The sequence below is a fragment of the Trachemys scripta genome, chromosome 14, assembly GCF_013100865.1.
Source record: "Trachemys scripta elegans isolate TJP31775 chromosome 14, CAS_Tse_1.0, whole genome shotgun sequence".
Taxonomy (NCBI): Eukaryota; Metazoa; Chordata; order Testudines; family Emydidae; genus Trachemys; species Trachemys scripta.
The window spans coordinates 39,092,478-39,119,586 of record NC_048311.1 but is presented as its reverse complement, the minus strand read 5'-3'; the positions used below and the strand labels follow the sequence as shown (position 1 = coordinate 39,119,586).

The following is a 27,109-nucleotide window of genomic DNA, read 5'->3' as shown; positions in this document are numbered from 1 at the left end:
TGGGTTGATCGCTAGGACCCAGGAGCAGCTGGGAGGCGGCTCTGGGGGGAGCGATCGCTGGGCTCAGGCCCGGCAGCAGGAAGTGACTCGCAGCCGCTGCGGGGACTCTGGCTCCAGGCTCCTGGCGAGATCCCCGAGCCCCGGCGGCTGGTGCTGGGAGCCCGGAGCCCGGGCTGCAGCCGGGAGAGGGGAATCTCCAGCAGGGCCCTTCCCGCTGCTCCCCAGGAGCCTCTCCCAGGGCAGAGCCCCCAGCCCGGCCAGGCCCCTTCCCGGCCCGGCCCTGCCCCAGGGGGCCCCGCTCGGAGGGAAGGTGAGAGAGACCCGCCCCCCCCCGTCACCCCCGGGCTGCAGGGGGAGGTTTGGCCCCAGGCTGCTCCCCGCGGAGCTGGCTGCGATTCCCGCCCGGGGCCCGGGAAAGCTGCCGCCAGCTCCCGGTGTGTGCGGGGCGGGGGGAGTCGTGCTGGGGGCTGGGACAGACACACGTCGGGGGAGCCGGGAGGGGGCTGAAGAGGGGCGGGGTGTGTGGCCAAGGGGGGAACAGGGAAGTGTGAGGTGGGGGGCAGGTTGCACTGAGGATGGGGGGCAGGTTGCACTGAAGGGAGGATGGGGTGTTGTGGGGGGAATTATGGGGCTGAGGGGAATGGGGCTGGAATGGAGGGAAGATGTGGGGGGTCACTGCGAGGGAAAGGGGGGATGTGGGGAAGGGAGGCTGGGGGGAGACTGAGAGCTAGAGGAGACTGGTGGGGGAAGGGAGAGCCCGGGGGCAGGGAGACAGCAGAGGGGTTGGAGAGATACAAGGAAGTTCCCCCACTCCATGGGGTAAGGGAGGGTGAGGGGGCTGCCCTGCCCAGCAGCCAGTGGGGATTTGTTTCCCTAGAAATGGCCAAACCAGCAGTGTGGGGTGGGCAGAGTGACCGTCTGTCCCGATTTGGGCAGGACAGGCCTGAAGTGCAGAGTTCAAGTCCCGGTCCTGGGCTGAATGACTCCAGGACACCATTTGTCCCGGATTCCCGGTGCCAGGGCTCTGCGCCTGCCCGAGGCTTGGGCAGCGCCAGCCTGTTCCCCGTTGGCAGGGCTGAGGTGAGCTATGAGGCCTTGCCCCTTACTCCTCTTCCTTCCCTGAGGCCCCACCTCCTGGCCAGGCCAGAAACCAGAGTCAGGCCATAACAAGAGCCACTCAGGGACCCCAGGCTGCTTTGAGGAGCCCCAGAGCCTCCACTTACCCTGGGCAGTGCACGCTGGAGGGTGGGGATACAGTCTGGGGGATGTTCTCTCACATCCCAGCCCCATGCACAGGTGGGTCCGGGATCCCCGTAGTGGCCTGGGCTCCCTGAGCAGCTCTTATCATTCCATGGCCCGGCTCTAGGCTCTGAGGGGTAAAGAGGAGAAGCAGGGGGTCCGGCCTCGAGGGAGAGGTGGGGCGAGGTCACAGAGGGGGTTGCGGCTCCTGCATGTGTGCTCCTTTTGAAAGGTGGTCACCCTAGGGGTAGGGGGCGGGCAGGCGACTTCCCCCGTAGGGCCAAGAATTTACAAGGCGAATATCCACCCACAACCCTTCCCCCCACATACCCTGCTCCCAATTTCATATTTGTGTTTAAAGACAATCTCATCATTTGGGGGGTCTGACTCCTGGGCTGACAGGACTGAACAGGGGCAGGATTCTGTGTCCAACCAGAGTCACCACGAGCCTCAAGGAGTGGAACTGGGGTTTGGTTTGGTTCAGTGGCAGTTGGTGTGTTCAGTTCTGGTTTAAGACACCCCAATACAGTTCTGTTACCAGTCAGTGTTCGGTTCTTGTTCAAAACAGTCCAAAAATGTTTCTGTTACCAGGCAGTTCCCCAGAAGAGGTGGGTGGGAGCGAGCAACCTGTTGCTTGCTTCAGTGGGGAACTGAATTTGGGGCATGGGGCCTGCCTCAGGTGGGGCAATTGGAGGGAGAAGCTGCTCCAAGGGGTGGGGACGGGTGAGAGGAGGCCTGTCTAAAGGGAAGAAGGGGCATCTCTCTGCAGGAAGAGGGGGTGTGACATGGACTCAAGCCCCTTCTGAAACCTCCCCCATTGCCCCTCTTGCCCTGACAGGCTGAGGAATCACGTCCACATTTCACTCCAGATCGTCCCGTCTTCCAGGAGACAGGGAACGGAAATGGCTGTGATGGAACCAGCTCTGCAGGTGGGGGTGATGTAGAGGGGGAGGGACAGGAAAGACACAGGATGAAACAGGGAGGGAACATGGTGTGTAAACTCTCTGTGACACATTGAACCCGGGCCTGATTTTCTAAAAAAGTCCCATTGTCGGGGGGGATTCCCCCATTTCTGAAACAGGAAACACCCCCCTGGGAAAGGCTGGGAAAACTGACCAGACTCCCAGTGCTGGAGCCTGGACCCACTACCCAGAAGCTGCTGTGAAATATGAAGGGAAGCTGTGGGGATTCCTGTCCCTGGCTCAGAGCTCTGCTTTCCGTATCAGCCTGTGGCTGGCAGGCATGTGGGAAATGAGAAGATCCTGCCCTGCTCCATGTGCTAGGGAGGACAAGGAGCTCTCACCTTCTTCTCACCCCCTGAAGCCTCCTGGCTACTCTGAGCAGGGTGGGGGTGGGATTCTGTTTTTCTGGGCCTCCTCCCCTATAAATAGTGGGATTGTGGCTGGGGCAGCAGGTGCTGAGTATGAGATACTTGTTGTTTCAGATGCCGGTGACCTTCGAGGAGGTGGCTGTGTATTTCACCCAGGGGCAGGGGGCTCTGCTGGACCCCTCTCAGAGAGCCCTCTACAGGGACGTCATGCAGGAGAACTACGAAATGGTGATCTCGCTGGGTAAGGGATTCCCGTCCCCTCGGTTATGGAGAAGCCTTGGGGTCTGCATATCTGACTCTGGTCAGGTTCTTCCCTGGCCAGTTGGATTGGAGGGAGAGGGTCGCATGGTCCACAGCTCCAGTGTGAGAGACACTTTCATCTCCACACCTCCTTCCATGGAACAGGGGAGTCAGGAACCTAATGGACAGACTAATTCATCCCCACCTCTCCAGCTTTCAAGGGGCCAGAAGCAGGGGATTGTCCTGCCTGTATTATTTCTCCTTCACACACCGTTCACCGTCCCTCTTGGGACTAGCTCCAGCCGTGGGGAGGGCTCTAGGTTCTGCAGGCTTGGAAATAGGCAGGAGTTTAACACCCAAACTGTGTGTGTGTGTCAGTAAGTCCCCCAAAGCGCACCTATCCTGAGACCTCCAAGTGAGGGTGTAACAACACCTCCCTCCCAGCCCCCAGATGTCTGCTGCTCCCAAGGGGTCTGAGTTACCACAATCCCATATAGGGTTTAATTAAACTCAGGGAATGTTCCTTGTCACAAATGACCTTGCCTGATTTCACCCCCTGAGCAGGGTTTCCCATTCCCAAACCTGACCTGATCGCCCGTCTGGAACGAGGGGAAGAGCCGTGGGTCCCTGATCTCCAGGCTGCCAAGGAAAGGGAAAGCCCAAGAGGCACCCGCACAGGTGAGGAGTAAGGGAAACTGAGACAGAAACATCTAGAGAATGAAGGAAAAAACTGGGACTCCCAAAATGTGCCATGAGTGAGAGCCCTCAGTTCTGCCTCATCTCACCCAGGTGAGGGCTGCAGTCAGCAGGTGTCGTATCATTAAGCAAAACATCAGTCACAGCTTCCCACCCATCCTCTTGGCTGTCGGGAATGTCCTCCCTGACTTGGTGTTTGGCTGGGATGTGGCTGCAGAACCCAATGTCTCAATCTCCCAATCAGTCACTGTGTTGTTTGTTACCCCTCTGCTATTCCCCTTTCTGTCCTTTCTCCCCAGCACTGGCAGTGACTCCTGTCTGGATTCTCTCTCCCCCAGCAGGTGATAGGACAGGGAGTGAGAACAAGGAGGAGAATCAGCAGCAGGAAAGTCCTAGGAAAGAGGAACCACAGGAGATTTTTTTGAGAAGAGCTGAAGGGAATTTTTCCCAGTGCTTGGAACAGGGAAATGCCTGGGGAGATCAACACAGGTCAGAGATGCAACTGGGAAACTATCCTGGGAAGAAACTGGATGAATCCATTCAACGTGGTGGAAGATGGAAGGATCCCAAGGAAACCACAGTCCAGCAGACAGGTTACAATGAAGAGAAACCCTATAAATGCCTCGAGTGTGGGAAAAGATTCCGTTTCAGTGCAAACCTTCTTAAACATTGGAGGACCCACACAGGAGAGAAGCTCTATAAATGCCTGGACTGTGGGAAAAGCTTCAGTGAGAAGTCAAACCTTATTATACATCAGAGATTGCACAAAGGAGAGAGACCCTATAAATACCTGGAGTTCGGGAGAAGTTTTAGTCAGAGGTCACTCCTCCTTACACATCAGAGACTGCACACAGGAGAGAGACCCTATAGATGTCTTGAGTGTGGGAAAAGTTTCAGTTTGAAATCAACCCTTAATAGACATCAGAAAACACACACAGGAGAGAAACCGCATAAATGCTTGGACTGTGGGAAAACTTTCAGTCAGCGCTCAAACCTTATTAAACATAGGGGAATCCATACAGCAGAAAGACCGTATAAATGCATGGATTGTGGGAAAACTTTCGGTCAAAGCTCGTACCTTATTAAACATAGGAGAATCCACACAGGAGAAAGACCGTATAAATGCCTTGAGTGTGGGAAAAATTTCATTCGTCACTCAAACCTCACTAAACATAGGAGAATCCACACAGGCGACAAACCCTACGAATGCAACGACTGTGGGAAAAGTTTCATTGAGAGAACAAAACTTACTAGACATCAGGCAGTCCACACAGGAGAGAAACCCCATAAATGCTTGGACTGTGGGAAAACTTTCAGTCAGAAGTCACAACTTCTTATACACGGGAGACTGCACACAGGAGAGAGACCTTATAAATGCCTTGAGTGTGGGAAAAGTTTTAGTCAGAGCTCAAATCTTATTACACATCAGCGAACCCACACAGGAGAGAGACCTAATATATGCCTTGAGTGTGGGAAAAGTTTTAAGCACAGTTCATCCCTAATTAATCATAGGAGAATCCACACAGGAGAGAGACCCTATAAATGCCTTGAGTGTGGGAAAAGTTTTATGGAAAGTTCATCTCTTACTAAACATGGGAGAATCCACACAGGAGAAAGACCCCATAAATGCCTCGAGTGTGGGAAAGGTTTTATAGAAAGCTCATCCCTTACTAAACATGGGAGAATCCACACAGGAGAAAGACCTTATAAATGCCTTGAGTGTGGGAAAAGTTTCAGTTTGAAATCAACCCTTAATTCACATCAGAAAACCCACACAGAAGAGAAACCCCATAAATGCTTGGACTGTGGGAACACTTTTGCTAGGCACTCATCCCTTATTAAACATGAAAGAATCCACGTGGGAGAGAGACCTTATAAATGCCTTGATGGTGGGAAAAGCTTCAGTAAGAGCTCCGAGCTCACCAAACATCAGAAAATCCACAAGGGTGAGAGATCCTAGAAATAGCTTGACTGCAGGAAAAGATTCAATTTAACTTCACACATCAGTGACCCACACAAAAGAATGTGGGGGAAGCTTCATTTGGTGCTCCCGGAGTATCCGGCACCTGCAAATCCGCACAGAGAAGAAACATCTGAGAGGTTCTCAGTGTGGAAAATGCTTCAAGTGGAGCTAACACCATGTTGGACATCAGAGACTCCTCTGCACAGCAGGGAAATTCTCTCAGTCCCCTGACTAGGGCTGGCCGTGGTGACCAACCCGTTTCCTCGTTCCCACACACATCAGGGGCATTTCACTCCCAAGGGTCCATCTACCCATCGCTGGGGTGAGGATCCAGCAGCCGAGTAGCAGCTGGTCAGTGACAGATTCCCCAGACAGAGGAGGAGAAGCCCCCATCAGCCCCTCCTCCCTGCTGCAGTCCTGGCCGCTGACCTGATGGGCCACAGGTCGGGGAAGGGAAAGAAAGAAATTTCTCCAGATGCTCCCTCTGCCTGGCTAAAGTTCCCCCCCCTCTCCCTTCCCCTCCCAGCCAGGATCCCCCTGCCATGGAGATGAGGAGAAGGACACTTGGGCCAGGCCCCACCTTCACTTCAGACACCTGTCCCCATCCCCCACCAACCCCTGGGCTGGGCTCCCCCACTTACCTGGAGCTGTTCCCTGCAGGGCGAGTGTACCCGGGGCAGGAAACTCCTCCCCTCCCCAAATCCCTGAGGGCGCTGGGCTCCGGGGGATCAAATATTGAGGGAACAGACCAATAGGTTAGGGGGAGGAAACGGGATTGAATGGCTGGGGCTGGGGGAGCTGGGAAGCAGGGGGAGCTGGGTGCTGGGGCTATCGAGTGTTTGGGGATGATAGGATAAGAGGCGCGGGAGAGCACAGGGGTAGAGAGGTGCTGCCTCTCCTCACTCACCCCCTCTGCCCCTTCTCCTTGCCCCCTCTGCATTCAGACAGCACCACTGAGAGGGGCTGATTCCCACAGGGCCTTTTGTGGGAGGCCTGGAAATGCCACCTCTGCCTCCCCAGCATCAGCCTCCAAGCGTCTGTCTATGGTAGGAATCATGGTCAGGATCAGCCAGCTCATCTTTGTGACCCTGCACTGGATTTCCTAGTGTAAACTCACCCTGAGCATTTTATGTGTAAGACTAATATTTTGTCATGGATATTTTTACTAAAAGTCATGGACAGGTGATAGGCAATAAGAAATATTCACGGAAGCCCGTGACCAGTCCAGGAATTTTACTAATAATATCCATGACAAAATGGGGAGGGAGAAGGCTCCAGCACCCATTGCTGCTGGGGCTCTGGGATCTCGCGAGGGCTCTGTCTGGGAGCTCTCAGGTCCCTGCACTGTTCACGGCTCAGAGCTCCTGGCCCGCCCGCTGCCTGTGGCATCCGGGAGCGGTGGGGGGCCCCAGCCGCCCACGGTGACTCAAAGCCCTGGGGGCCACCCACGATGGTTGGGAGCTGTGGGATACCCACACAGCCTGCAGCAGCTCAGAGCTCCGGGGGGCAGCTCTCGGCTGCCATGGGTGACAGGAGGACCCTGCAGCTCCAAGCCGTCATGGGCTGAAGTCACAGAGATCTCTGGAAGTCACAGACTCCGTGACTTCTGCGAATCCATAACAAGATCGTACCTTTACTTATGTGTTCTGACCCCCTCCCATTTGCAGGGTGATCATTAGTCCCTGAGTTCCCCCTTTGGGGCTGGATTGTCTCATTCCCAAATAGTCTCACATTACTCCAGGCCGTGCTGAAAAGCATTTAGGTGTTTGTACATTTTCTCCCTTATGGACCAGAATTAACTAGATGCTAAAAAAGTGGGAGCAGGACAGTAAAAGGTGGTGTTTTAACTTCTGTGCTAATTTAGGGCAGTGGGGTGAGTCTGAGGGATTTCCTCCTTCCCCCAGCACCATCACACTCCACTCTCGATAGAGCAGCCTCTGTCCAAGTGATGGAGAGTTTTATCCTGTCTCCATCCTATCCCTCCACCTTCCAAGGTGTCACTTACCACCGTGTCCCTGGCTCTCCATGTTTAGGAATCACAGTTTTGATGTCTATGATCTTAAGTCAGACTCCTGAGTGCTGGAGAAGGAAGTGTCACACACCTGGGAGTGGGCGGGGAAACCCCAATGAGCCTCAAAGCACAATTTGACCTTTCAGAACGTATAGCCCTGTTTCCATCTATTGGTAAAATTGCTTCCTGACTTTTTCTAGGCTAATCCAGATCATTTGTAGATGGGAAGGTTTTTTATATATTTTTTTTCTCATTCTTTAATTATATTGATGCTAAAACTTTTGCAACTAATACAACCAAATAATGAGGTGAGAAATGAAGCCCTTTTAGCCACTTCAGAAGAAAATAGGTACCATTTTCCTCCCTGATTTTGAGTCTTAAAGGATTCTCTGAGATTTCACTTTATGAATGTGGAAGTGTTTTATAGGCCACCCTAGACTGTGGGTTTTTCTCTCTTCGTGAAGGTCGTTAGGTCACATACTTCGATATTGGTTTAGTTTGACAGGATGTAGCTCAGATTTGTTGAGGAATTCATGAGACAAATGGTCATTTGCCAAAATCGTCCTTTTTTAGCTGTTATTCTAATCTTTATCTAACCCTTTGTCATGAGATTTTTGTGTGTGGTTTGAACAATGACAGTGGTCAGTATCTCTCAGCACAAACACTGATGGTGCGAGCTAAAGTCACACTGCGAGAGGCTGAGACTGAAACGGGGAATGAAGTTACTGCCTGATCCCTGCAGAGATGTGAGATACCATCGGGAGCCAGAGAAGGTGGGGGGAACAGAGCTGGGAAACTGCTGGGTTTGCTCCTCAGAGACAGATGGCTGAAGCTCAGAACTGTGAACTCGCTGCACCAGTGCCAGAGAGAAACTAGAATTGGACTGTGAGTGTCGTGTGAAGTTGCGCCTGAGCTCTAAAGGGCCGTGAACAACATCCCAAAAAGAATGATGGAGGAGGGGCAGCATCTCCCTATTGCGAAGATGCCGAGGTTGAGTGCAGGCAAGAAGAGAGCCAGGGACGTCAACAGACCCGGGCCAGCCTTGAAGCCAGGCCAACACCCAGCATGGAGGCCAGAGGGAGATGGGGAACCTGACAGCGCAGTTGGTCACTGTGACACTGCATCCCATATTCCTCATAGAGATACTATTATGATATGGTTGTGGCATAACTATGATGTATTTTATACACGATAGGTCATGTGAGATATTGAAAAGGTTATGATTCACTGAATATGATTATCCTATTTGTAGGTGTGTATCATTTTTGTATCTAAAGTTAGGAATATTGACTGTGTATCTGTATTACAAATGTGTTTACACCTGGGGAACGCCCACTAAGCAAAAGATTGTCAGTCTGAATGGCTGGCTGGGAAGGGCCATTAGGGAGAACAATAGGTCTTCAACAAAGCTAATCTCCCACCAGGGAGCCTTCCTGAGGAAGCTACAAACCACCTCCAAGTCATGGCTGCTGTGATGCTATAGGGTCATGTGACCAGATCACCTAGTACTGGACTCCATCTTGGAAAACCAGTGTCTTTCCACTGAAAGGCGTGGGAACCAAGCTTGGCAACAAAGGGTTCCCACCATATGCAGGGGAGTGACATCATCATGGTTCTTCCCTTACCCCCTGCCCAAAGGAGAATCTGGGAAACATCTAAGGAACAAGGACTGAACTGGGGGGAAGTGCTGAACCCAGGCTAGAGGGGTTTCTAGCCTGTGAAAGGAATACCTAGGGATTTTAAGCTGCAAACAAGTGCAGCTTGCCCCTTAAGAATCCCTGAAACCAGCTTAAATCATCATTTAGGGTGAGAAGTTGCTATTCATATCCAATCTCTTTAGTATATTAAGCTTAGATTGTGTTTTGTTTATTTACTAGGTAATCTGCTTTGAGCTGTTTGCTATCCCTTAAAATCTATCTTTTGTAGTTAATAAACTTGGTTTTGCTTTATCTAAAACCAGTGTGTGGGGAAGACATAACTTGGGGCAGAAAGCTGTGTATATTCCTCTCCACATTGAGGGAGGGGGCGAATTTCAGGAGCTTACACTGTACAGCTCCCTGTGAAACACAGGATGGTATAATTTTGGGTTTCAACTCCAGAACGGGGTGCGTGGCTTAGGAACTCTCTGGTGCCTTAGCTGTGCCTTCCCATGCAGAGCTGATCACAGAGTCTGTATGAACTCAGCTGGGTGTGTCCCTACCTGTATGTGTGACGCCTGGGAGAGGGCCTGGCAGGCTGATCACAGCAGTACAGTGTATAGGGACCACAGGCTGGTTGGATAGAGGGGCTCAGTGGTACCCCAGTTCTAGATGGCACCTTAGGAGAAACCTGTCACAACTCCCTCCCCATTTACTGCAGCGTCCTGCGTGGAGACAAGAGAGACTGTCTGTGCCCCACTCACCCCACACTGCATCTCTCTTGTGACTAACCCCCTGTACCTCATGTTAACCACTTCAAGTCGGTTATGATATATTGGATATAAAGAGTGCCCGGTGAAGAATCAATTGGAAAACTGATTTGTTAGTCTCTAAGGTGCCACAAGTGCTCCTGTTCTTTTTATTGAAATGTGTGTAACACCACTGCATGTAGAATGGTGAGATTTTACTATATGTTTGTTACTAGAGTGACCATATTCAAGGTCCCCAAAAAGAGGACACTGAGGGGTAGGGAGCTGGGGGGGGGTGCGGTGGGAGTATTCATGAGGTGAAGGCAGTGTCGGTCGCTGTCACAGTGGCAGGGTGCTGGCACAAGCCCAGAACGCAACAACAGGCATCAGTCAGGGCCTACGTGTGGGACCCCTTCCCCTGGGTGGGTGGGATCTGGCAGCAATCTATCAGCTGTGGATGCAGGGGAATGGACCAATTGGACAGGTGACCAATCAGGGCTGTTTCTGAGCTGCAGTCTGTCTGCTCTGCAAAAACCCCCAACATTTGCTGTTACGGGAAAACCCCGCTCAGACAGAGAAAGCAGGCTCATAAAAGAGGCTCTGTCTGGGAAAACCCAGATGTATGGTAACCCTATTTGTTACTGAAATATGTCGTCGTTCTGGGGAACGCCCACAGACTAACTCCTCAGAGACGACAAAGGACCGACCGGCGGTGTTAGAAAGCTATCATCTGGCCGTCGACCAATAGGAAGAAGAGGATAAACAAAGACATTTACAGTTCATCTGAAGGACAGTTTGGAGCTCACATAGGCCATGGAATTGCCTGACTCCATGACTCAGCAAAGACTTTTCCATTATAAAGGGTCTGAGTATAAGAAGGGGGGAAAAAAGGCCTCTGGCCACCTCTGCTCCCCTATCTCTACTTACAGTAGCAAGATCACTTGAAATACAATAGGAGCATCATTGAACTCGGGAGAGTAGTCCTAGTTGGAAGGCTTTCCAGTGAGCACGGACCGCTTTTGGGTGAGAGAAATTCCTTTTGCTTGTAAGGGTACGTCAACACTCCAAACTTAAGCTGACCTGTATTAGGTTGACTTGCAACCACTCCAGTAATGACTGCGGTAGACTATGTCCACACTATCCTTGGATCGGTGGGGCGCGTCCTCACCAGGAGCACTTCCACCGACCTAAGAGGGGCAGTCTGGGGAGCTGAGAGCCCAGTCTCTCAACTCCAGCAGCAGCTCTCTCCCAGGAATGTGAGCTGCCCCCCATCTAGGCCCTGTTCCCCCCCTGGCCTGCCCCCCTCCACTCCCTCTTCCTCATAAAGAGTGAGGGAGGCCACCTTGGGCTTCTGTCCCCCCCTCCCCATCTTACCATTCTCCTCCCAGTTTGACACCAGACCATAGATAACTACTCTGAGTGCAGTCTTTAGTTGTGCACCCACCTTACACTAATTTTATCTACACCAACGAATTCCTCCCTGATGATCAGAACTGAGTCTAACCCACCTGCCCCCTAGTTACCTCCTCCATCATCGGAAAGCAAAAGTTGTCCCTGACGTGTTCCCAGAACTTATTGCACATTGGGTGCTGTTAGGGTGGCTAGTCGAAAAGGGGACTTGACAATGTCTGGTCAGATCTACTGACCGAACACCCAAAGTTGAGTTACTGTGGGTGGGGAGGTACTGGGTCATCACCTTCACCAGCCCCTACTCAGCCAGAGCTGCCCCCTACCTGCATTGGGCGGCTGCAGCTCCCAGCCCCAGCTCCACAGGCAAATCCCTCCTGACCCGGGGCAGGGAGGATGGGAAGAGGAGTGGATGGGGTCAGAGCCTTGGGGGAAGAGGCAGGGCCTTGGGAAGACTAGGAGTGGTAGGGGTGGGACCTTGGGGAGAAGAAGCAGGGCAGGAGAGGTTCTGGCACTCCTGCTGTAGTGTCTGGTTTTAAAATATTACCTGGTTGGCAACCCAAGTTGCTAAGTGAGAGGCTGTGGAAAATATTAACCAACATACAAATATCACTTTTAACAGCAGCAGAGCTACTAGCTAACAATAAATAAATTACAATGATTTTGATGTGTCTATGGGTAAGGGGACTGTTAACCCTTCACTGAAATTTAATGGGGGAGGGAAGCTTTGGTTGACCCTCTCCCAAAAGAAAGGGGAAGGGCCAGTGAGAAATAAATACCTTGAGACTAATCCCCAGGGCCAATGGGGAGAGGCTAACACTCTTGGTCAGCCTCGTTAGCAGGGCAGTCCGGCCAATAAGGGAGTCAGGAGCCCATCCTCTGTTTGAGTCTACATGCCAAGCCAAAATCCACGTATATTAGGTTGACTTACAGCCACCACAGTAATTACTGCAGTAGCCGATGTCCACACTACCCTCCTTGGGTCGGTGGGGCGCGTCCTCACCAGGAGCACTTCCACCGACCTAAGAGGGGCAGTGTGGGGAGCTGAGAGCCCAGTCTCTCAGCTCCAGCGGCAGCTCCTTCCTAGGAGCCTGACTGCCCCACAAGCTCTGGGTGGGCTTCACCCCTCTCCACTCCCTGTTCCCTGCAAAGAGCAGGGAAAGCCACCTGGGGCTTCTTGTACACCCAGCGTTCCCCTCACGGTTTGACACCAAATTATTGAAAGCTACCCTGAGTACAGTCTTTCAACCAGTTGTGCACCCACCTTATAGTAATTTCATTTAGACCAATGAATTCCTCCCTGCTGGCCAGAACTGAGTCTAACTTGGCTGCCCCTAGTTACTTCCCCCACCATCAGAAAGCAGAAGTTGTCCCCGATGCGTTCCCAGCACTTACTGCACATTGGGTGCTGCTAGGGTGGCCAAGTACCCAGTTTTCGACCAGAAAGTCTAGTCAAAAAGGGGACCTAACAGTTTGCGGTCAGATCTACTGACTGGACAACCAAAGTCTAGTTACTGTGGGTGGGGGAGGTGGGGAGGCACTGGGTCATCACTCACACCAGCCCCTACTCAACCGGGGCTGCCTCCTACCTGCATTGGGCAGCTGCAATTCCCAGCCCTAGCTCCACAGGCAAGTCCCTCCTGACCCAGGCAGGGAGGGGGAGAAGAGGAGTTGATGGGGGAAGGGCAGAACCTTGGAGAAGAGGTAGAGTTGGGGCAGGGCCTCGAGGGGAAGAGTGGGGCAGGAGTGGGATCTCAGGGGAAAGAGATGGGGCAGGGGAGGTTCCTGCACTCCTGCTGGAGTGTCCGTTTTTTTTTAAATTACCAAGTTGGCAACCGAAGTAGCTAGCTGAGAGGCTGTGAAAAATATGAACAAACATACAAATATCATTTTTCACAGCAGCAGACTTAACTAGCTAGCGATAAATAAATTATGATTTTGATGTGTCTCTGGGTAAGGGAACTATTGGCCTCGCACTGAAACTTAGTGGGGCGGAGCGTTGGTTGGCCCTCCCCTAGCACCAAAAGAAAGGGGAATGGCCAATGGGAAATAAAGATCCTGCGACTGCCAATGGGGAGGGGTCAGCACTCCAGGTCAGCTTGATTGACAGGGCAGGCAGGCTAATGAGGGAGTCAGGAACCCAGGGTCCCGTCCTCTGTGTGAGCTGGAGCAGTCCGGAGCCGGGTGTGGTGAGCAGCTGCGGAGAGCGAGGCGGGACCCTGGGCAGGGGCTTGCAGGCTGGTCTGAGAGGCAGATCGTAACTGTGACCAGGGTTGATGCTGGGAAGAAGGGTCCTAACACCTAGAGCATAAGGGCATCTGGCCACGGCCAGAGCAACTGTCCAACCTGCTGCATCTCTGCAGCACAGCCAGGGCCTGGGAGGGAGGCCTGGGACGTGTGAGGAACAGACTGTGAATGTCCCTGACATTCCAGAGACGGCTGATTGTGGTTCATCCCACACAGCGGGGTTACGTGTTTTCCTTTCACCGTTCCCATTTTTTTATTACTTGCTGCTTAATGAATTGTATTTGTTCTGAACTTTATGCAAGGGTCAGGGAAGCATCTAGAGCGGATAGAGCACCCCAGAGTGGGGACACCCTAGACCCTGTCCTGGGGGTCGAGCCCCACAGGAATCCTGGGTCCAGCCTTGTCCGGATTACGGGGACTAGAGTGGAAGGGGAGTCCTCGAGGTCATTCAGATCTCTTGGTGAAGGGAGTGGGAGTGAGGACTCAGATCCTTCTGCTATGCGATTCCACCCGGGTGGTGTATAAGCCAGGAAAGTTCCACACAATAGCGGGACCATTTCCCCACTTACCTCTGTGCATATTTATTGGTTTTTCCTAAATTTAATTAAGTATTTTAGGAAAAAGTGTCAGAGTGGCTACCAGCGAGAGCCACCCACTCTGAGGCCACCAACAATTTTGTCGTGAGAACCCCTGGACTAGGTGATCATGATGGCAAAGTCTGTGAGTGTAAGGGCTTGTCTACACTGGCAAGATTAAAGCTTGAACGTGGCTTGTGTAGTCGTGGCACAGCAAAAAATCACCTCCATGAGGGGCGTAGCTCCCAGCGCACGGCTCCCAGCTAGCAACTGTGAAAAAACAGGATGGGGGTAGGGGGTAATAGGCGCGTAGATTAAAAAAAAGTCCCCCAAAATAGGACTGTCCCTATAAAAACGGGACATCTGGTCACCCGACTCCCAGGGCTGGTGTGCTGTCTACACTGGCGCTTTACAGAGCTGAAACTTGCAGCGCTCAGGGGGATGTTCTTTTTCACACCCCTGAGTGAGAAAGTTGCAGTGCTGTAAAGGGCCAGTGTAGACAAGCCCAAAGAAGCCAGACACAGAGAGGCGAAGCGCAGTGCGTAGGATATCACTAGGACCAGGAGGAGCAGGGTGGGAGGATCGCTGCGGTCAGGCCCGGCAGCAGGAAGTGACTCGCAGCCACTGCGGTGACTCTGGCTCCAGGCTCCCGGCGAGATCCCCGAGCCCCGGCGGCTGGTGCTGGGAGCCCGGAGCCCTGGCTGCAGCCGGGAGAGGGGAATCTCCAGCAGGGCCCTTCCCGCTGCTCCCCAGGGCCCCGCTTGGAGCATGGGCGGCAGGTTTGTAGAAGTTTTGGTGGTGCCCAGAACTCACCCCTGCCCAAACTCCGTCCCCCCAAAACTCTGCCCCCCACCTGCCCAAGGCTCTGTGAGGGAGTTTGGGTGGGGGAGGAGGTCTGGGGTACAGGATGCTGGCTCTGGGAGGGAGTTTGGGGATGGGAGGGGGTGTGGAGGGAGGGGGTGCAGGGGTGGGGCTGGGTTTGGGGTGGGGCTGGGGATGAGAGGTTTGGGGTGTGGGAGGGAGCTCAGGGCTATGGCAGAGAAGTGGGGTGAGGGCTGTGGGGTGGGGCTGGGGATGAGGGGTTCATGATGCAGGAGGGGGCTCAGGGTTGGGGCAGACAGTTAGGGTGCAGGGGGATGAGGGCTCTGGCTGGGGATGAGGGGTTTGGGATGTGGGAGGGGCTCAGGGCGAGAGTAGGAGTGTGGGAGTGAGGGCTCTGGCTGGGGATGGGGATGAGGAGTTTGGGGTGTTGGAGAGGCTCAGGCCTGGGGCAGAGGGTTGGGGTGCGAGGGCTCTGGCTGGGGCTGGAGATGAGGGGTTTGTGGTGTTGGAGGGGGCTCAGGGCTGGAGCAGAGGGTAGGGGTGTGGGGGGATGAGGGCTCTGGATGGGACTGGGGATAAGGTGTTTGGGGTGCTGGAGGGGCTCAAGGCTCGGGTTGAGGGCGTGGTGGGGGGGTGAAAGCTCTGGCTGGGGGTGTGGACTCTGGGTGGGGCGGGGCTGGGGATGAGTTTGGGGTGCAGGCAGGCTGCTCCAGGACAGGGGACAGTGAGGAGGACTCCCCCCAGCCCTTTCCCTGTCAGCAGCAGCAAGCTCTGGGGGAGGAGCCCCCCTTTCCTGCTCCCCCGGCAGCACACTCACCCCCACCACTGTCACTGCATGTGCTCCTGGGGCCCCTCTCAGGTCCAGGAATCTCCCTCGCCTCCCCTGTGGTGGGTGCCGGGGGGTGCTGCGTGTGCCTCCTCCGCTGCTATTGCCCCTGACTGTAGCCTCACTGGGGATGAGGGATGGGGCAAGAGCGGTGACTGCGGGCGGGGGGGGGGGGTCCCTGTGCTGCTGGAGGGTCCTGCCGGAAAAGGAAAGGGTCTGAGGGGGAAGGGCAGGCTCACAGTCTGCCCTGGCAGTCGAGATGGAGGGGGGGCACTAGGACCCTGCGGCAGCAGTTGCTGCAGGGAGGCAATGGATCTCTTTGGGGGCCAGGGATGTGCATGGGGGCAGCAAGGGGGGGGACGCACGGGGTGTGTGTGTGGCAGGTGGGGCCGGGAGGGAGACCTGGCCCCAAATATTGCTGGAGCTGGGCCCCGGCCTCCGAATATTGCTGGTGCTCGAGCACCACGTATGGTTTGGCCCCAGGCTGCTCCCAGCTAGGGTGACCAGATGTCCCGATTTTATAGGGACAGTCCTGATTTTGGGGTCTTTTTCTTATATAGGCTCCTATTACCCCCCACCCACTGTCCCGATTTTTCACATGTGCTCTCTGGTCACCCTACCCCAGCGGAGCTGGCTGCAATTCCCGCCCTGGGCCCGGGAAAGCTGCCGCCAACTCCTGGTGTGTGCGGGGCGGTGCCGTGCTGGGGGCTGGGACAGAGACACATGGGGGGAGCTGGGAGGGGGCTGAAGAGGGGCAGGGTGTGTGGCCAAGGGGGGACTGAGGGGGGAACAGGGAAGTATGAGGTCGAGGACAGGATGGGAAGGGGGCCGGGTTGCACGGAAGGGAGGATGGGGCCATGCAGTGAATCAGGGGGCAGGGTGGGAATTATGGCACTATGGGGAATGAGGCTGGAATGGAGGGAAGATGTAAGTCAGGGTCACTGCGAGGGAAAGGGGGGGATGTGGGGGGCGGAGGCTGGAGGGAGACTGCAAGAGGAGACCCGGCTGGGGAAGGGAGAGCCAAGGGGCAGGGAGAAGGCGGAGGGGTGGGGAAAGATACAATGGCCACGTCCCATCCCCATGGGGTAAGGGAGGGTGAGAGGGCTGCCCAGCAGCCAGTGGGGATTTGTTCCCCTACAAATGGCCAAACCAGCAGTGGGGGTTGGGCAGGGTGACCATTCCTCCCGAATTGGGCAGGACAGTCCCAAAATGCAGAGTTCAAGTCCCAGTCCTGGGCTGAATGACTTTGGGACACCATTTGTCCCGAATTCCCCGTGCCAGGGCTCTGTGCCTGCCCGAGGTTCTGGGGCAGCACCAGCCTGTTCCCTGTGGGTGGGGCTGAGATGGGCCTTAGCCTTCTTTGCCACAATGCCCTGCCCCCTGCTCCTCCTCTCTGCCTCCCACCCCCCATTGGCTGGGCCAGAAGCTAGATCAGGGCCACCCAGTCTGCAATGGGGAACCCCAGACCCTCCACCTGCCCTGGGTGGTGCGCCCTGGGGGGGTGGGGACATGGGCCAGTGGCTGCTCTCGGGCACCCTTGCCCAAGGCAGGTGGAGGGTCCAGGGCTCCCTGCAGTGGCCCAGGCTCCCTGGACAACTCTTACCATGCCATAGCCCGGCTCCAGCTTCTGGCCTGGCCAGGAGGTGGGGCCATGGAGCAGGTGGGGCTTCTGCATGTGTCCCGCTTTTGCCTTTTGAAAAGTGGTCACCCTAGGGATTGGGGGCAGGCAGGAGACATCCCCTGAAGGGCTGAGAATTTACAAGGCAAATGTCCACCCAGAACACCTCCCCCATACCCAGCTCCCAATTTCATATTCGTGTCCAAAGACAATCATCACTTGGGGAGTCTGACTCCTGGATTGACAGGACTGAACAGGTGCTGGTCTGATTTCAGAGCAGGATTCGGTGTCCAACCAGAGTCACGGTGAGCCACAAGGAGTGGAATTGGGGTTTGGATCGGTTCAGTGGCAGTTGGTGTGTTCAGTTCTGGTTTAAGACACCCTTACAGTTCTGTTACCAGGCAGTGCCTCAGAATTGTGTGTGTGGGGGGGGGGGGCGGTGGGAGTGAGCCCTGTGGGGTTAATTGAGCTCCCTGGGTCAGTTAATGCTGCCTCCTGCATTGTGGTCTGGGATCCCAGCCTGAGCAGCTACTGTTCACTCCCCCAGTGGGGTCTGTGCTAGGGACAGACCCTCATTAATCCCCCTCTGTGCCCAGCCCAGTGGGCACTTTTGACAGTCCTGGAACTAGTCCCCCGGGGTTCTGCCGACATCAGCTCTTGAACCTGAGCTTCCAGGTGACTGGGGGCAAGGGCTGGGGCTGGGCAGGAAAGTGACTCTGCACAAAGGGCCCCTTTCAGGGACCTGCTGGTGAGTTTGTACCAGACGGGGAGGGGCTCCCCGTGGGTCTGCGGGTCCCAGAGCTGCTGCCCTCAGTGACACAGCCAGGCTCACCCTGGAGAGCAAACGCCCATGGGAATGGGACAGTTCCCAGTTCTCCCAGGGATGGTGAGAGGGACAGAGACAGGAAGGGGAGGGGAGAGTGTGAAAGGAGCAGCAGGAGCAAGAAGTGAGGAGGGAGGTTCCCAGCTCCCAGCCCTGTCCGGACCCATTCCCTGCATCACCCGGGACAGACTGACTCTCCTGGAACAAGGAGAGGAGCTGACAGAGGAAAAGCCAGTTCCTACCCTGGCTGAGTCCCCGCACTGCTGGGAGGACGTGCTGCCCTTGGGGCCAATGTCAGGGGGGATCCCCCACAGTGGCTCCTTTGATTCTGCACTTTTCTAGCATTTGTCTTAGAGACTGAAGCCTTTTATTTTATTTAAAGTGAATTTAGTGATGTGGGATCACACCACCGTGGGTTTGGCTCTGGTGGCTACAGTTTCATGCTTAATGGAGTAAAAGTCACCTCTGGTACTTGCTTCAGATTTATGGTCTTTAGGAACATGTAAAGACCAAGGGCAGTGACCACACAGACATTCACAAGTACAAGGTCTAGTCTGTTTCACAAGTTTTGTGAAAGTTATGATTACCCAAGCATATACCACTGCTATAAAGACCTATGCACGAGTTAGAAACATAGTTATACTCACATCCTCCTAGATCAGGGGTCTCAAACTCAAATGACCATGAGGGCCACATGAGGACTAGTACATTGGCCCGAGGACCGCATTTACTGACACCTCCCCGCTGCCGCCCTTGGTCCCGCCCCCACTCCACCCCTTCCATGAGGCCCCACCCCTGCCCTGCCTCTTCCCACCCCTTACCTGCCCCCATTCCAACCCCTTCCCTGAAATCCCCACCCCAACTCCGCCCCCTCCCTGCCCCCAGGGGGTGCAGGGGTGTGTGTGGGGTGTGGCGGGGGTTCAGAGCAGGGAGTTGGGGTATGGGGTGTGGAGTGCAGGAGGGGTGAGGGGTGCAGCAGGGGGTCGAAGTGCAGCAGAGGACTCAGGGCAGGGGGTCGGGGTGCAGCAGGGGGTTCAGGGCAGGCGGTGGAGGTGCAGCAGAGGGCTCAGGGCAGGGGGTCAGGGTGCAGGAGGGGTGCAGCGGGGAGCTCAGGGAAGTGGGTTGGCATGCAGGAGGGGTGCGGGATGCAGCAGGGGGTCGGGTGCAGGAGGGGTGCAGCAGGGAGCTCAGGGCAGTGGGTTGGGGTGCAGGAGGGGTGCAGGGTGCAGCAGGGGGCTCGTGGCAGGGGGTTGGGGTGCGGGGTGCAGCAGGGGGTTCAGGACAGGGGGTCGGGGTACAGGAGGGGTGCTGGGTGCGGCAGAGGGTTCAGCTGCAGGAGGGGTTTGGGGGGGTGGGCTCCGGCCCAACGCGCACCGGGGGCAGGGCAGGCTCCCTGCCTGCCTGCCCGCCCTGCCCCCGCACCGCTCTGGGAAGCCGACGGAATCTGGGGAAGGAGGGGCTCAGGGGTGTGTGTGGTTGTTGCTTCAGGCACCGCCTCCAGCAGCTCCCATTAGCCGCAGTTCCCCATTCCCAGCCAATGGGAGCTGCTGGGGGTGGTGCCTGAAGCAACAGCCACACACATCCCTGCAACCCCCCTACCCCAGGTTCTGTCGGCTTCCCGGAGCGGCGCGGGGCAGGGCAGGCAGGGAGCCTGCCCTGCCCCCGGTGTGCGTCGGGCTGGAGCCACTCTAGGTAAATGCTGAGGGAGGGCGGGGGGGCCGTGAGGAGCTCGCAGGCTGCAGAAAATAACCCCCCGGGCCGCGTGTTTAAGACCCCTGTCCTAGATAGTGTTAGGATCTGTTGGGTCTCTCCTGGATTGATCATCAGTAGAGGGATGGTTCAACTAGGGTTACCATATTTCCACAAACAAAAAAGAGGACACTGGGGGGGGGGAAGCCCCGCCCTAGCCCCGCCCCATCCACTCCCTCCCACTTCCCACCCCCTGACTGCTCCCCTCAGAACCCCAACCCCCCCTGCTTCTTGTCCCCTGACTGTCCCCTGCTGAGAACCCCCTACCCTAACTGCCCCCCCCAGGACCCTACCTGTCCCCTGACTGCCCTGACCTTTATCCACTCGCATGGGTGGCAGGGTTGTAGAAATTTTGGTGGTGCCCAGAACCCCCCACCCCACCTGCCTAAGGCTCTGGGAGGGGGGTTGGGTGGGGGGAGGAGGTCTGGGGTGCAGGTCCTGGGCTGGGGATTAGGGTGCAGGAGGGGTGCAGGTTCTGGGATAGAGTTTGGGTGCTGGGTGCAGGCTTCGGGCTGGGGCAGGGGGTGGGTGTGCAGGAGGGGGTGAGGGGTGCAGGCTCTGGGATGGAGTTTGGGGGTGAGAGGCGGTGCAAAGGGAGGGGGTGCAGGCTTTAGGAGGAAGTTTGAGGGCAGGAGGGGGTGTGTGGGAAGAGGGAGGGGGATTGGGAGGGAGTTTGGGGATAGGAGGGGATGCAGGGGTGAGGGCTGTGGGTCTGGGGATGAGGGGTTCATGATGCAGGAGGGGGCTCAGGGATGGAGCAGAGGATTAGGGTGTGTGGGGATGAGGGCTGGGGGGGTTGGGGTGTTGGAGAGGCTCAGGGCTAGGGTGGAAGGGCAGGGTAAGGGCAGCCTGTCTTCCCATTAGTGGATGGGGGCACTAGGACCCAGGGGCAGCAGACAGCAGTTGCTGCTGGCTCTGGCAGTACACGCAGACAAGGGAGAGGCAGACAGGGATGGGGGACCCACGGAGGGGGGGATGCGCGGAGGGGGGGTGGCAGGTGGAGGCTGGGGACCCATCCAACACTCCCCCACTCCCTGACTGCCCCCCCACTCCTCTTACCATTCTGGCTCCACGTGGGTCGGTTTGTGTGTTACACAGGACTACAGAGAGAGGGAGGGGGGAGCAGGGGAGGGCTCTGGCTGCTGGAGGCCAATGGGAGTGGGTCAATCGGCCTAGCCGCCCAATCAGCAGCCACACTCTGCATGGAAGGGAGGGAGGGAGGCGAGGGAGAAAAAAAACCCGGACATTTTAACCTTGTTACCAATTCCTCCCGGACGGCTATTTAGAGACGCAAAAGCTGGACATGTCTGGGGAAATACGGATGGATGGTAACCCTAGATGGTTCCTGCTGGGGTTTCCCATGGGAAACTCAATTTTCCTAATCTGGGCACCCTCTTTTTTTAATGTGATTCTGACCATACCTACATTCTGCGCATGATCCTGAAAGTGTCAGCCCCCTTTGTTCTTATTGCTCTGCAGTCCCCCAGAAACACAAGGGACCCCAATTTCCATTGGTCAGGTAGGTTCTCATTAGCACTGATGCATAACTTACATCCTGTGGTTAAGACACATGTTGAAACACATGTGCCATTACAGCATTTTTGTGATTTAAAATTTATCTTCCGGCTAATTTTTCACACTATTACCCCCTGGTACATCTTTGCCCATAATCTTGTGGCATCAGGTCATTCTTCGGGGACTTACTTATGTCATCATTTCTTAGCTCCAAGCTGTAATATGGCTAAGGCAAAAGCATGCAGGCCTCAGACTGTAGGCCTTGCATTTCACTCCTACTTACTTAGGCCTGGGCTACACTGGCAGGGGGGTTCAAACTAAGATACGCAACTTCAGCTATGCTACTTGCGTAGCTGAAGTCAGAGTATCTTAGTTCGACTTACCTGGCGGTCCTCACGGCGGCGAGTTGACTACCGCGGCGCCCCTGTCGACTCCGCTTACTCCTCCTGTCGAGGAGTACGAGCATCGAGTAGCGGATCGACTTATCGCGTCCAGACGAGACGCGATAAATCGATCCCCGATACATCGAACATTACCCGCCAATCTGGTGAGTAGTATAGACATACCCTAAGATACCTAATGCATATCTATCCCTTCTAACTACAAATCACTTATACTTTTATAATCCTACAGTTTAACATTTATTTAACATACAATGTATTTAACATACAATGATTATATATGACATAACATATTAACTAATCATAATATCACACAATAAATGAACAATCAACTAAATTCATTAGCTACAGGACTGTGTCGCTGGGAGGGTTTAAAAGTGCTCCCCGTGGGTTCATCCCTGGTGGGAGGGGCCGGGTCTATGTTGTGATAAAATGATTGAGGGTTTTCCCAGCGTGGCAGAGTCCAGAGCGTCTGTCTGCAGGGTAAGAGGCTGGGGGTAATCGGGGTGTGACATGGACTCAAGCCCCTTCTGTAACCTCCCCCATCGCCCCTCTCGCCCCGACAGGCTGAGGAATCACGCCCACATTTCGCTCCAGATGATCCCGTCTTCCAGGAGACAGGGAAGAGAAATGTCTATGATGGAGTCAGCTCAGGTAGGGGATTTTCAGGGAGCTGCAGGGTGTGTGTGTGTGTGGTGGGGGACAGAATGTGATAAACCTGCTGGTACACATTCAACCTGGGACCTGATTTTCTGAAGAGGGGGACATTCCCCAGTTTTGAAAAAGGAAAAAAAAAAATCCTGGGCAGGGCTGGGAAAACTGACCAGACTCCCAGTGCAGGAGTCTGAACCCCTATCTAGAGGCTGCTGTGAAATACGAAGGGAAACTGGGGATTCCTGTACCTGGCTCAGAGCTCTGCTTCCCATATCAGCCTGTGGCTGGCAGGCGTGTGGTAAATGGGAAGACCCTGCCCTGCTCTGTGTGCTGGGGGCGACAAGGAGCTCTTGCCTTCTCCCCACCCCCTGAAGCCTCCTGGCTGCTCTGAGCAGGGTAGGGGTGGAATTCTGCTTTTCTGGGCCTCCCAGAGCTTCTAAGGCCTTGTCTACACTACGAGAGTAGTTCGAATTTACTTGCATCGAATTTTTGGAATCGATATTGCAAAGTCGAACGTCTGTGTCCACACTAAGGACAGTAATTCGACTTTGTGAGTCCACACTAACGGTGAAAGCGTCGACATTCGAAGCAGTGCACTGTGGTCAGCTATCCCACAGTTCCCGCAGTCCCCTCTGCCCATTGGAATTCTGGGTGTAGCCGGCAATGCCTTCTGGGTAACAAAATGTGTCGAGGGTGCTTTTGGGTAACTGTCGTCATCCGTCCATCACTCCCGCCCTCCCTCCCTGAAAGCGCCGGCGGGAAATCAGTTCGCGCACTTTTCCAGTCATTGACAGCGCGGATGCCACAGCACTGCGAGCATGGAGCACGCTGCGACCATCGCTGCAGTTGTGGCCGCTCTCAACGCCTCGCAGCTTATCATACACCTTTCCCTGAGGCAGATGCAGAAAAGTCAGGCGAGGAGGCTACGGCACCGCGGTGATGTCCTGAAGTCTGAGAGTAGCACAGACCTCTCAGAAAGCAGGGGACCCAGCGCCGAGGACATCACGATGGCAATGGGTCATGTTGATGCCGTGGAACGGCGATTCTGGGCACGGGAAACAAGCACTGAGTGGTGGGACCGCATAGTGCTGCAGGTCTGGGATGAATCCCAGTGGCTGCGAAACTTTCGCATGCGGAAGGGAACTTTCCTGGAACTTTGTGAGTTGCTGTCCCCTGCCCTGAAGCGCAATGACACCCGGTTGCGAGCTGCACTGAGTGTACAGAAGCGAGTGGCCATAGCCCTCTGGAAGCTTGCAACGCCAGACAGCTACCGGTCAGTCGCGAACCAGTTCGGGGTGGGCAAATCTACCGTGGGGGTTGTTGTGATGCAAGTAGCCAAGGCAATCGTTGATGTACTGCTGCCAAAGGTAGTGACCCTGGGAAACGTGGAGGCGATCATAGATGGCTTCGCAGCGATGGGATTCCCAAACTGCGGTGGGGCCATAGATGGAACTCACATCCCTATTCTGGCACCGGACCACCAAGCCACCCAGTACATTAACCGAAAGGGCTATTTTTCCATGGTGCTGCAAGCACTGGTGGACCACAGGGGACGTTTTACCAACATCTACGTGGGATGGCCGGGCAAGGTTCATGACGCTCGTGTTTTCAGGAACTCTGGTCTGTTTAGACGGCTGCAACAAGGTATTTACTTCCCGGACCACAAAATAACTGTTGGGGATGTGGAGATGCCTATAGTCATCCTCGGGGACCCAGCCTACCCGCTAATGCCCTGGCTCATGAAGCCCTATACTGGCGCCCTGGACACTGAAAAAGAACTCTTCAACTACCGGCTGAGCAAGTGCAGAATGGTGGTGGAGTGTGCTTTTGGCCGTCTCAAGGGGAGATGGAGAAGCTTACTGACTCGCTGTGATCTCAGCGAAACCAATATCCCCATTGTTATAGCAGCTTGCTGTGTGCTCCACAATCTCTGTGAGAGCAAGGGGGAGACCTTTATGGCGGGGTGGGAGGTTGATGAAAATAGCCTGGCTGCTGATTACGCTCAGCCAGACAGCCGGGCGATTAGAAGAGACCTGCGGGAAGCGCTGTGCATCCGGGAGGCTTTGAAAGCAAAGTTCCTGAGTGAGCAGGGTAACCTGTGACTTTTAAGTTTGTGTACAGAGAAGCTGAACCTGCCCCCGTTTCTTTACCCAGTTAATGTTGACTATCCTACCCAGTTACATACCCCCTTCACCCCCTTCCAACACACGTTTCGAAATAAAAATAGTTCTACTTTGTTAATGCACACCGTTTTTTTTAATACTGTTTTCGCGGGAATTTTTTAAAACTGGGACGCAGACTGTGGTGCGGAGCGGGTGTAGTGTAGTGACGCGAATGAAGCTTCTAAACTCAAGGATTGACGGGCTCCGCTGCGGTGGGATGGTTGTTTCAACGGAGCCTGTCACCCCTCCTGATCGGGACTGTGTGTATGGGGGGGCTATGTGACTTTGTGGCAGGGGGAGGACGATTACAGATCCCCTGCTGCATGGCTCTGTGATCCTGCATAAGGACTGCCGCTTAAGATCTGTAACTGCCCTCCCCCGCCACAAAGTCACAGAGCAACCCACCCCCCACCACATAACATGAAAACAACCTCCCAGACTAACCAGGGTAACTAGTCACTGCATCACTGCACTGTGTATGTGCCCTGCTGCTGTGCCTGCCCCCGCCTATGTACCCTGCCAAAGGTGACTGTCCTGTCCAATTACCAACCCCCTTTCCCCTCCTCCTCCAAAAGAACATGATTGAAACAGTAGTTAACATGAACGTATTTTTTATTATCAACTACACATGGAACTGGGAGGTGAAACTTGGACGGGGGCTTGTGTCAGGCGGGAAGGAAAGAACTTTTCAAGTTTTGGGGAATGAGAGCCTTCTGCTACTAGAGCTCTCTGCAGGGGTGGAGTGAGAGTTAGCAGGGACTCTGCCGCCTCTCCTTCTTTGCACTTTGGGTGAGGTGGGTATGGGACTTGGTGGCGGGGGAGGGCGGTTAGAGATGGACTGCAGCGGGGCTCTGTCCTCCTGCCTCCGTTCCTGCAGAACATCCACAAGGCGCCGGAGCGTGTCTGTTTGCTCCCTCAGTAGTCCAAGCAGCGTTTGAGTCGCCTGCTGGTCTTCCTGCCGCCACCTCTCCTCCCGATCCATGTTTGCTTGCTGCATTTGGGTCAATTTCTCCCGCCACTGGGTCTGCTGTGCTGCCTGGGCTTGGGAACAGGCCATAAGTTCAGAGAACATGTCCTCCCGTGTCCTCTTCTTCCTATGCCTAATCTTCGCTAGCCTCTGGGAGTGTGATGCCAGGCTAGGTTGTGAGACAGTCGCAGATGTGGCTGTGGGAATGGGAAAAAGGGAGTGAATTCCTCAGAAAGATAAATGTAGTTGTGAACCAAGAACATAGTCTTTCTCTGTGAACAAGACCATGCACAGCACCTATCACATGCGCACTCAGCACAAGGTCGAATTCTCGGCCTTCGCATTCAGTGCCTGGGGTCTTCCACAGCACATTTGAGAAGCGGGGCAGCACAACGGAATTTCTGTTGCAGGCAGACATGGTAAGCCGTAGACTTGTGGCAGTTTAAAACTTTTATATTACCACTGGCCTCATTTCACATTTAAAGCAATGTCAGTACCTGCTGCCAGCAATCCGGCAAGCGGGAACTCTGCCCCTGTCCCACCCCCTCGCGGCTGTCCCCAGGAACGATCCCTTTCGGCAGCCCCTCTCCCGCCTCCACCGCGTGGCTGCAAACCAGCGGTTACAGTTCTGTAAAGGAACGAGCAAGCAGTCCCAACACTAACATTCCCCTACCTAATTCAAAGCAGGTCACCATGGGCGACATCACCCTGATGAGGATCTCTGACAGCGAGAGAGAGAGAATGCTCCGGGAAAGCCTCCAAAGACCAGGGCCGTATGCCGCCCTGCTGTGCAGAGCAATGATTCCCGAGTACTTGATAGTCTCGTGGCGCGGCAACGTGTCGTACTTCGGAGGACCCAATAAGGCCGCTCTCCCCAGGAACCTCATGCAACGGCTTTCCAATTACCTCCAGGAGAGCTTCATCGAGATGTCCCGGGAGGATTACTGCTCTATCCCTGCACATATAGACCGCATCTTACTCTAGCTGCAGTAGCAGGGACTAAACAGTAGAGCGGCTTGGGCAGGACAATCACGGAAAACCGGACATTGCTAGATTTTTTTTCAAAACTTGCACTGCCCATGACTGAACCGTTAAGTGCCTAGGGCAAACTAATCATGAACAACCCATTCTTTTAATTGTTAATATTCCTGTTCTGTTAAAAATAAATGTTTAGATGTTTACAACACTTACTGGATGATCCTTCACCAGATTCTGTGTCCGGGGTAACGGCTGGGGAGGGTTGGTAGGGGATCTCTGTAAGGGTGATGAAGAGATCCTGGCTGTCGGGGAAATCAGCGTTGTGAGCGCTGCCGACTGCCTCGTCCTCCTTATCTCCTTCCTCATCTTCCCCGTCCGCTAACATGTCCGAGGAACCGGCCGTGGACAATATCCCATCCTCAGAGTCCACGGTCAGTGGTGGGGTAGTGGTGGCGGCCGCACCGAGGATGGAATGCAGTGCCTCATAGAAACGGGATGTC

At 54.9% G+C, this 27,109-nt stretch overlaps 1 protein-coding gene across 1 annotated transcript in view; it reads left to right on the top strand.

The window, feature by feature from the left end:
- Positions 1 to 255: 255 nt before the first annotated feature.
- Positions 256 to 27,109, top strand: part of LOC117887019 (zinc finger protein 420-like) — a 42,056-nt gene continuing 15,202 nt past the window's right edge. The window contains exons 1-5 of the mRNA XM_034789252.1: positions 256 to 310; positions 2,078 to 2,168; positions 2,684 to 2,810; positions 3,374 to 3,487; positions 3,805 to 5,451. Coding sequence (XP_034645143.1) covers positions 2,142 to 2,168; positions 2,684 to 2,810; positions 3,374 to 3,487; positions 3,805 to 5,451 — 1,915 coding nt within the window. The 5' untranslated portion in view covers positions 256 to 310; positions 2,078 to 2,141. The remainder of the gene's footprint in view (positions 311 to 2,077; positions 2,169 to 2,683; positions 2,811 to 3,373; positions 3,488 to 3,804; positions 5,452 to 27,109) is intronic.